Genomic DNA, 11,115 nt, shown 5'->3' on the forward strand with positions numbered 1-11,115 from the left:
TCTTTGGCCGCTGACATGGGTGAACTACAACTCCCATATGCAAGTCCTATCTTCCATTGTCCATCCTCCTCCAAACTGCACCAGGATGTGGTGTGGGTCATGGTGGCTCTATGTGCCAAGTCTGGTTTTGATCAGTCATTGGATGTGGGTTGCAATGGTCTCAGGAAGTGAATGAAGGTACTGCAAGTCCCATCATCAGTGGTCCACCCTCCTCCAAACTGCACCAGGATGTAGAGTGGGTCATGGGGCGCTGTGTATCAAGTTTGGTGTTTAGCAGTCATTGGATGAGGGTCGCAGTGGTCTCAGGAAATGAGTGAAAGTACTGCAAGTCCCATCATCCATGGTCTGCCCTCCTTCAAACTGCACCAGGATGTAGAGTGGGTCATGGGGGCTCTTTGTGCCAAGTTTGGTGTTTATTGGTCATTGGATGAGGATCGTAGTGGTCTCAGGAAGTGAGTGAAGGTACTTCAAGTCCCATCATGCATGGTCCATCCTCCTTCAAACTGCACCAGGGTGTAGAGTGGGTCTTGGAAGCTCTGTGTGCCAAAAGCTGACTTCTTTGGATCAATGTTGAAAAGGGAAAATGGCATCCTCTTTTGGGGCCTAGCAGTGGCCTATGAATGTGGTAGCCAATCAGAAAGCTGTGGATGTATCAGCCAATCAGAACGCTGCCACATACATACATACACTGCCCTCCCTCCTGCTGCATACAAACACTAACTTTTATTATATACATAAATTCAATATTTTATTTTTTTACAATCTTTCCTTCTCCAAATCCCTTCCCCAGGTTAAACCCCATCAGCTCTGATTTCAAAGTCACCTTTTCATGTGCTTGTGGGCTTGTTTTCATGTCATTTTTTCTTGTTTGGAATTGGGGAATCACGTTTTGGATAGAATTCTTTGGAGATTTTTGGCTTTACTTTCAGTATTGGGCTCTGCTGTTTGCTGCATCAAGAAGATTATTGCTGTAACCTATATTTTGGAATGATTTTTGAAGCCAGTATTTAGATGTACTTCTGCTTTTACCTTTCATGTATTTCTTGGAAATACTTTGCTATTCTGTACTCCGGAGTGTACCATTGAAGTAGCTTTTCTATAGAACACCATTTTCTTTAAGAAAGTTTCAATCAGTTGATCGACTCCTGTTGACTGAACTATATTTGAACTAATTAGTTCTTTGTTTTGGGAGAAAAGGCCTCACATAGGTTGGTGGGATGCCAGACAATCCCCACTTATATCTGTGAATTTGCAATTGTGTTTGTAACTATAACTGTATTTGTAATTGAAACCAAAGAAGAAAGAAAAACTTTGAAGACATATCGCAGTTGGTTTTGTAACTATAATGATTTAGAAAATATAAATGTTGCAAACGTAAATACTGCAGAACAAAGTCTGTCTCATTTGATTGTAACTGTTAGTAGATGTGTTTGTAGTACGTATTTATTATAATAAAAACTACCTATATAAAAAATGCTTCTACCTACTTGGCAAACTTTGCATATCCCCCTCCCTCCCTCCTCTCTCTCCCTTGGCCAATCACCTCCCATACGCAAATTTCCCCTCTACCTCACAATCCCCCCTTGCCAAACTTTGCATATCCCCCTACCTCTCAGAGGCCCCTCCTCCCTCCCTCTCCTTCGGTCAATCACCTCCCATATGCAAATTTCCATTCACCTCACAATCGTCCCTTGCAAAGTTTTGCATATCTCCCTCCCTCCCAGGGCCCCCTCCCACCTCTCTCTCCCTTGGCCAATCACCTCCCATATGCAAATTTCCCCTCTACCTCACAATCCTCCCTTGCCAAACTTTGCATATCCCCCTACCTCCCAGGGGCCCCTCCTTCCTCTCCCTCCCTTGGCCAATCACCTCTCATATGCAAATTTCCCCTCACCTCACAATACTCCCTTGCTAAACTTTGCATATCCCCCTACCCCCCAGGGGCCCCTCCCTCCTCTACCTCCCTTGGCCAATCACCTCCCCTATGCAAATTTCCATTCACCTCACAATCCCCCCTTGCCAAATTTTGCATATCTCCCTCCATCCTAGGGCCCCCTCCTTCCTCTCCCTCCCTTGGCCAATCACCTCCCATATGCAAATTTCCATTCACCTCACAATCCCCCCTTGCCAAATTTTGCATATCTCCCTCCCTCCCAGGGCCCCGTCCCTCCTCTCTCTCCCTTGGCCAATCACCTCCCATATGCAAATTTCCCCTCACCTCACAATCCTCCCTTGCCAAACTTTGCATATCCCCCTACCTCCCAGGGGCCCCGTCCCTCCTCTCTCTCCCTTGGCCAATCACCTCCCATATGCAAATTTCCCCTCACCTCACAATCCTCCCTTGCTAAACTTTGCATATCTCCCTCCCTCCCAGGGCCTCCTCCCTCCTCTCTCTCGCTTAGCCAATCACCTCCCATATGCAAATTTTCCATCTACCTCACAATCCTCCCTTGCCAAACTTTGCATATCCCCCTACCTCCCAGGGGCCCCTCACTCCTCTCTCTCCCTTGGCCAATCACCTCCCCTATGCAAATTTCCATTCACCTCACAATCCCCCCTTGCCAAATTTTGCTTATCTCCCTCCCTCCCAGGGCTCCCTCCCTCCTCTCTCTCCTTCGGCCAATCACCTCCCATATGCAAATTTCCCCTCTACCTCACAATCCCCCCTTGCCAAACTTTGCATATCCCCCTCCCTCCCAGGGCTCCCTCCCTCCTCTCTCTCCTTCAGCCAATCACCTCCCATATGCAAATTTCCCCTCTACCTCACAATCCCCCCTTGCCAAACTTTACATATCCCCCTACCTCCCAGAGGCCCCTCCTCCCTCCCTCTCCTTCGGCCAATCACCTCATATATTGCAAATTTCCATTCACCTCACAATCCCCCCTTGCCAAATTTTGCATATCTCCCTCCCTCCCAGGGCCCCCTCCCTCCTCTCTCTCCCTTGGCCAATCACCTCCCATATGCAAATTTCCCCTCCACCTCACAATCCTCCCTTGCCAAACTTTGCATTTCCCCCTACCTCCCAGGGGCCCCTCCTTCCTCTCCCTCCCTTGGCCAATCACCTCCCATATGCAAATTTCCCCTCAACTCACAATCCTCCCTTGCTAAAATTTGCATATCCCCCTACCTCCCAGGGGCCCCTCCTTCCTCTCCCTCCCTTGGCCAATCACCTCCCATATGCAAATTTCCCCTCTACCTCACAATCCCCCCTTGCCAAACTTTGCATATCCCCCTACCTCCCAGGGGCCCCTCCCTCCTCTCTCTCCCTCGGCCAATCACCTCCCATATGCAAATTTCCCCTCTACCTCACAATCCCCCCTTGCCAAACTTTGCATATCCCCCTACCTCCCAGGGGCCCCTCCTCCCTCCCTCTCCTTCGGCCAATCACCTCATATATTGCAAATTTCCATTCACCTCACAATCCCCCCTTGCCAAACTTTGCATATCTCCCTCCCTCCCAGGGCCCCCTCCTTCCTCTCTCTCCTTTGGCCATTCACCTCCCATATGCAAATTTCCCCTCTACCTCACAATCCCCCCTTGCCAAATTTTGCATATCCCCCTACCTCCCAGGGGCCCCTCCTTCCTCCCTCTCCTTCGGCCAATCACCTCCCATGTGCAATTTCCCCTCACCTCATAATCCTCCCTTGCCAAACTTTGCATATCTCCTTCCCTCCCAGGGGCCCCTCACTCCTCTCCCTCCCTTGACAAATCACCTCCCATATGCAAATTTCCATTCACCTCACAATCTCCCCTTGCCAAATTTTGCATATCTCCCCCCTCCCAGGGCCCCCTCCCTCCTCTCTCTCCCTTGGACAATCACCTCCCATATGCAAATTTCCCCTCACCTCACAATCCCCCCTTGCCAAATTTTGCATATCTCCCTCCCTCCCAGGGCCCCTCCCTCCTCTCTCTCCCTTGGCCAATCACCTCCCATATGCAAATTTCCCCCCTACCTCAAAATCCCCCCTTGCCAAATTTTGCATATCCCCCTACCTCAAAGGGGCCCCTCCTTCCTCTACCCCCCTTGGCCAATCACCTCCCATATGCAAATTTCCCCTCGCCTCATAATCCTCCCTTGCCAAACTTTGCATATCCCCCTACCTCCCAGGGCACCCTCTTTCCTCTCTCTCCTTCAGCCAATCACCTCCCATATGCCATTTCGCCTCACCTCATAATCCTCACTTGCCAAACTTTGCATATCTCCCTCCTTCCCAGTGGCCCCTCCTTCCTCCCTCTCCTTCAGCCAATCACCTCCCATATGCAAACTTCCCCTCACCTCTCAATCCCTCCTTGCCAAACTTTGCATATCCCCCTACCTCCCAGGGGCCCCTCCTTCCTCCCCCTCCTTCAGCCAATCACCTCCCATATGCAAATTTCCCATCACCTCACAATCCCCCCTTGCAAAATTTTGCATATCTCCTTCCCTCCCAGGGCCCCCTCCCTCCTCTACCTCCCTTGACAAATCACTTCCCATATGCAAATTTCCATTCACCTCACAATCCTACCTTGCCAAATTTTGCATATCTCCCTCCCTCCTAGGGCCCCCTCCCTCCTCTCTCTCCCTTGGCCAATCACCTCCCATATGCAAATTTCCCCTCACCACACAATCCCCCCTTGCCAAATTTTGCATATTTCCCTCCCTCCCAGGGCCCCCTCCCTCCTCTCTCTCCCTTGGCCAATCACCTCCCATATGCAAATTTCCCCTCTACCTCAAAATCCCCCCTTGCCAAATTTTGCATATCTCCCTCCCTCCCAGGGCCCAATCCCTCCTCTCTCTCCCTTGGCCAATCACATCCCATATGCAAATTTTCCCTCACCTCATAATCCTCCCTTGCCAAACTTTGCATATCTCCCTCCCTCCCAGGGGCCCCTCACTCCTCTACCTCCCTTGGCCAATCACCTCCCCTATGCAAATTTCCATTCCCCTCACAATCCCCCCTTGCCAAATTTTGCATATCTCCCTCCCTCCCAGGGCCCCCTCCCTCCTCCCTCTCCTTCAGCCAATCACCTCCCATATGCAAACTTCCCCTCACCTCACAATCCCCCCTTGCCAAATTTTGCATATCTCCCTCCCTCCAAGGGCCCCCTCCCTCCTCTCTCTCCCTTGGCCAATCACCTCCCATATGCAAATTTCCCCTCTACCTCAAAATCCCTCCTTGCCAAATTTTGCATATCCCCCTACCTCAAAGAGGCCCCTCCTTCCTCTCCCCCCCTTAGCCAATCACCTCCCATATGCAAATTTCCCCTCACCTCATAATCCTCCCTTGCCAAACTTTGTATATCCCCCTACCTCCCAGGGGCCCCTCCTTCCTCCCTCTCCTTCAGCCAATCATCTCCCATATGCAAATTTCCCATCACCTCACAATCCCCCCATGCCAAATTTTGCATATCTCCCTCCCTCCCAGGGCCCCTCCCTCCTCCCTCTCCTTTGGCAAATCACCTCCCATATGCAAATTTCCCTTCACCTCATAATCCTCCCTTCCCAAACTTTGCATATCTCCTTCCCTCCCAGGGGCCCCTCACTCCTCTCCCTCCCTTGACAAATCACCTCCCATTTGCAAATTTCCATTCACCTCACAATCCCCCCTTGCCAAATTTTGCATATCTCCCCCCTCCCAGGGCCCCCTCCCTCCTCTCTCTCCCTTGGCCAATCACCTCCCATATGCAAATTTTCCCTCACCTCACAATCCCCCCTTGCCAAATTTTGCATATCTCCCTCCCTCCCAGGGGCCCCTCCTTCCTCCCTCTCCTTCAGCCAATCACCTCCCATATGCAAATTTCCCATCACCTCATAATCCTCCCTTGCCAAACTTTGCATATCCCCCTATCTCCCAGGGGCCCCTCCTTCCTCCCTCTCCTTCAGCCAATCACCTCCCATATGCAAATTTCCCATCACCTCATAATCCTCTCTTGCCAAACTTTGCATATCTCCTTCCCTCCCAGGGCCCCCTCCCTCCTCTCTCTCCCTTGGCCAATCACCTCCCATATGCAAATTTCCCCCCTACCTCAAAATCCCCCCTTGCCAAATTTTGCATATCCCCCTACCTCAAAGGGGCCCCTCCTTCCTCTCCCCCCCTTGGCCAATCACCTCCCATATGCAAATTTCCCCTCGCCTCATAATCCTCCCTTGCCAAACTTTGCATATCTCCCTCCCTCCCAGGGCCCCCTCCTTCCTCTCTCTCCTTTGGCCAATCACCTCCCATATGCAAATTTCCCCTCTACCTCACAATCCCTCCTTGCCAAACTTTGCATATCCCCCTACCTCCCAGGGGCCCCTCCTTCCTCCATCTCCTTCAGCCAATCACCTCCCATATGCAATTTCCCCTCACCTCAAAATCCTCCCTTGCCAAACTTTGCATATCTCCCTCCCTCCCAGGGGCCCCTCCTTCCTCCCTCTCCTTCAGCCAATCACCTCCCATATGCAAACTTCCCCTCACCTCACAATCCCCCCTTGCCAAACTTTGCATATCTCCCTCCCTCCCAGGGCCCCCTCCCTCCTCTCCCTCCCTTGGCCAATCACCTCCCATATGCAAATTTCCCCTCTAACTCACAATCCCCCCTTGCCAAACTTTGCATATCCCCCTACCTCCCAGGGGCCCTCCTTCCTCCCTCTCCTTCGCCCAATCACCTCCCATATGCAAATTTTCCCTCACCTCACAATCCCCCCTTGCCAAATTTTGCATATCTCCTTCCCTCCCAGGGGCCCCTCCTTCCTCCCTCTCCTTCAGCCAATCACCTCCCATATGCAAACTTCCCCTCACCTCACAATCCCTCCTTGCCAAACTTTGCATATCCCCCTACCTCCCAGGGGCCCCTCCTTCCTCCCTCTCGTTCAGCCAATCACCTCCCATATGCAAATTTCCATTCACCTCACAATCCCCCCTTGCCAAAATTTGCATATCTCCCCCCTCCCAGGGCCCCCTCCCTCCTCTCTCTCCCTTGGCCAATCACCTCCCATATGCAAATTTCCCCCCTACCTCAAAATCCCCCCTTGCCAAATTTTGCATATCCCCCTACCTCCCAGGGGCCCCTCCTTCCTCCCTCTCCTTCGGCCTATCACCTCCCATATGCAAATTTCCCCTCACCTCACAATTCCCCCTTGCCAAACTTTGCATATCCCCCTACCTCCCAGGGGCCCCTCCTTCCTCCCTCTCCTTCAGCCAATCACCTCCCATATGCAATTTCCCCTCACCTCATAATCCTCCCTTGCCAAACTTTGCATATCTCCCTCCCTCCCAGGGGCCCCTCACTCCTCTCCCTCCCTTGACAAATCACTTCCCATATGCAAATTTCCATTCACCTCACAATCCTCCCTTGCCAAATTTTGCATATCTCCCTCCCTCCTAGGGCCCCCTCCCTCCTCTCTCTCCCTTGGCCAATCACCTCCCATATGCAAATTTCCCCTCACCTCACAATCCCCCCTTGCCAAATTTTGCATATTTCCCTCCCTCCCAGGGCCCCCTCCCTCCTCTCTCTCCCCTGGCCAATCACCTCCCATATGCAAATTTCCCCTCTACCTCAAAATCCCCCCTTGCCAAATTTTGCATATCCCCCTACCTCAAAGGGGCCCCTCCTTCCTCTCCCCCCTTGGCCAATCACCTCCCATATGCAAACTTCCCCTCACCTCACAATCCCCCCTTGCCAAACTTTGCATATCTCCCTCCCTCCCCGGGCCCTCTCCCTCCTCTCCCTCCCTTGGCCAATCACCTCTTATATGCAAATTTCCCCTCTACCTCACAATCCCCCCTTGCCAAACTTTGCATATCCCCCTACCTCCCAGGGGCCCCTCCTTCCTCCCTCTCCTTCGCCCAATCACCTCCCATATGCAATTTTTCCCTCACCTCACAATCCCCCCTTGCCAAATTTTGCATATCTCCCTCCCTCCCAGGGGCCCCTCCTTCCTCTCTCTCCTTCAGCCAATCACCTCCCATATGCAAACTTCCCCTCACCTCACAATCCCTCCTTGCCAAACTTTGCATATCCCCCTACCTCCCAGGGGCCCCTCCTTCCTCCCTCTCCTTCAGCCAATCACCTCCCATATGCAAATTTCCCATCACCTCACAATCCCCCCTTGCCAAACTTTGCATATCCCCCTACCTCCCAGGGGCCCCTCCTTCCTCTCCCTCCCTTGGCCAATCACCTCCCATATGCAAATTTCCCCCCACCTCACAATCCCCCCTTGCCAAATTTTGCATATCCCCCTCCCTCCCAGGGCCCCCTCACTCCTCTCCCTCCCTTGGCCAATCACCTCCCATATGCAAATTTCCCCTCTAACTCACAATCCCCCCTTGCCAAACTTTGCATATCCCCCTACCTCCCAGGGGCCCTCCTTCCTCCCTCTCCTTTGCCCAATCACCTCCCATATGCAAACTTCCCCTCACCTCACAATCCCTCCTTGCCAAACTTTGCATATCCCCCTACCTCCCAGGGGCCCCTCCTTCCTCCCTCTCCTTCAGCCAATCACCTCCCATATGCAAATTTCCCATCACCTCACAATCCCCCCTTGCCAAATTTTGCATATCTCCTTCCCTCCCAGGGGCCCCTCACTCCTCTCCCTCCCTTGACAAATCACCTCCCATATGCAAATTTCCATTCACCTCACAATCCCCCCTTGCCAAAATTTGCATATCTCCCCCCTCCCAGGGCCCCCTCCCTCCTCTCTCTCCCTTGGCCAATCACCTCCCATATGCAAATTTCCCCCCTACCTCAAAATCCCCCCTTGCCAAATTTTGCATATCCCCCTACCTCCCAGGGGCCCCTCCTTCCTCCCTCTCCTTCGGCCAATCACCTCCCATATGCAAATTTCCCCTCACCCCACAATCCCTCCTTGCCAAACTTTGCATATCCCCCTACCTCCCAGGGGCCCCTCCTTCCTCCCTCTCCTTCGGCCAATCACCTCCCATATGCAATTTCCCCTCACCTCATAATTCTCCCTTGCCAAACTTTGCATATCTCCCTCCCTCCCAGGGGCCCCTCACTCCTCTCCCTCCCTTGACAAATCACTTCCCATATGCAAATTTCCATTCACCTCACAATCCTCCCTTGCCAAATTTTGCATATCTCCCTCCCTCCTAGGGCCCCCTCCCTCCTCTCTCTCCCTTGGCCAATCACCTCCCATATGCAAATTTCCCCTCACCTCACAATCCCCCCTTGCCAAATTTTGCATATTTCCCTCCCTCCCAGGGCCCCCTCCCTCCTCTCTCTCCCCTGGCCAATCACCTCCCATATGCAAATTTCCCCTCTACCTCAAAATCCCCCCTTGCCAAACTTTGCATATCCCCCTACCTCCCAGGTGCCCCTCCTTCCTCCCTCTCCTTCGCCCAATCACCTCCCATATGCAAATTTTCCCTCACCTCACAATCCCCCCTTGCCAAATTTTGCATATCTCCCTCCCTCCCAGGGGCCCCTCCTTCCTCTCTCTCCTTCAGCCAATCACCTCCCATATGCAAACTTCCCCTCACCTCACAATCCCTCCTTGCCAAACTTTGCATATCCCCCTACCTCCCAGGGGCCCCTCCTTCCTCCCTCTTCTTCAGCCAATCACCTCCCATATGCAAATTTCCCATCACCTCACAATCCCCCCTTGCCAAACTTTGCATATCTCCCTCCCTCCCAGGGGCCCCTCCTTCCTCTCCCTCCCTTGGCCAATCACCTCCCATATGCAAATTTCCCATCACCTCACAATCCCCCCTTGCCAAATTTTGCATATCCCCCTACCTCCCAGGGGCCCCTCCTTCCTCTCCCTCCCTTGGCCAATCATCTCCCATATGCAAATTTCCCCTCACTTCACAATCCCCCCTTGCCAAATTTTGCATATCCCCCTCCCTCCCAAGGCCCCCTCACTCCTCTCCCTCCCTTGGCCAATCACCTCCCATATGCAAATTTCCCATCACCTCACAATCCCCCCTTGCCAAATTTTGCATATCCCCCTACCTCCCAGGGGCCCCTCCTTCCTCTCCCTCCCTTGGCCAATCATCTCCCATATGCAAATTTCCCCTCACTTCACAATCCCCCCTTGCCAAATTTTGCATATCCCCCTACCTCCCAGGGGCCCCTCACTCCTCTCCCTCCCTTGGCCAATCACCTCCCATATGCAAATTTCCCCCCACCTCACAATCCCCCCTTGTCAAATTTTGCATATCCCCCTCCCTCCCAAGGCCCCCTCACTCCTCTCCCTCCCTTGGCCAATCACCTCCCATATGCAAATTTCCACTCTCCTCACAATCCCTCCTTGCCAAACTTTGCATATCCCCCTCCCCTCCAGGGGCCCCTCCCTCCTCTCCCTCCCTTGGCCAATCACCTCCCATATGCAAATTTCCACTCACCTCACAATCGCCCCTTGCCAAATTTTGCATATCTCCCCTCCCGCCCAGGGGCCCCTCCCTCCTCTCCTTCCCCTGGCCAATCCCCGCCCACATACAAATTCTCCCTACCCGCAAAGGGACTCCCTGAGAGTGGACTTGGGACCCAAAGGGAGAAGGCAGGCTGCTCCTCTCCTGGGGACCCTTTCCCTCTTGGGCCAGGTCTTCTCTTGGGGGGAGAGAGGGGGGCCCCTGGTGGGAATTGGGGGCCCAGGGCTTACCTTGGAGGAGCCACAGGAACATCCTCTGTGTTTTCGGGGCCCACACGGCGATGTGGGTGCCTCGTCCTGACCCTCTGCAAAAGCAAAGAGAGGCAATGAAGAGGGCCCTTGGCGCCAGAACAGGGCTGGCCCCAAACGGGCCCCAAGGGGAGCGGGAGGGGCGTGTGGCCCTTACCCTGAACCATGACGTGTGCAGGGCCATCCTGAGGGGGGTGCGCGGAGGGTCCTGGGCTGGAGCGTCCTCTGTGGGGGGCGGCCCCTGCTGGAGCTGCCTGGAGAGCCCTCTGCCCATCTTGGCGTCCAGGAAGGCAATGGCAGGGCCAACTGACGTGAGGTCCCTTCAAACCCCTGGTCTCCATGGCAACCAGGTAAACAATTCCGACCTGGAACCTGGAACCTTTTCAAATGAAAACAACCACCAGCCTGGAGCAGGAAGGAAGGAAGGAAGGAGGGAGGGAGGGAGGGAGGGAGGGAGGGAGGGAGGAAGGAAGGAAGGAAGGAAGGAAGGAAGGAAGGAAGGAAGGAAGGAAGG

The 11,115-nt window shown here is 53.5% G+C and overlaps 1 protein-coding gene across 1 annotated transcript in view; it reads right to left on the bottom strand.

The window, feature by feature from the left end:
* Positions 1-10,875, bottom strand: part of LOC137096198 (uncharacterized) — a 30,853-nt gene extending 19,978 nt beyond the window's left edge. The window contains exons 1-2 of the mRNA XM_067464830.1: positions 10,759-10,875; positions 10,584-10,657 (exon numbers count right to left, since the gene is read on the bottom strand). Of these exons, the coding sequence (XP_067320931.1) occupies positions 10,584-10,657; positions 10,759-10,875 (191 nt within the window). The remainder of the gene's footprint in view (positions 1-10,583; positions 10,658-10,758) is intronic.
* Positions 10,876-11,115: the final 240 nt, after the last annotated feature.

This window comes from Anolis sagrei, chromosome 2 (assembly GCF_037176765.1).
Source record: "Anolis sagrei isolate rAnoSag1 chromosome 2, rAnoSag1.mat, whole genome shotgun sequence".
NCBI lineage: Eukaryota > Metazoa > Chordata > Lepidosauria > Squamata > Dactyloidae > Anolis > Anolis sagrei.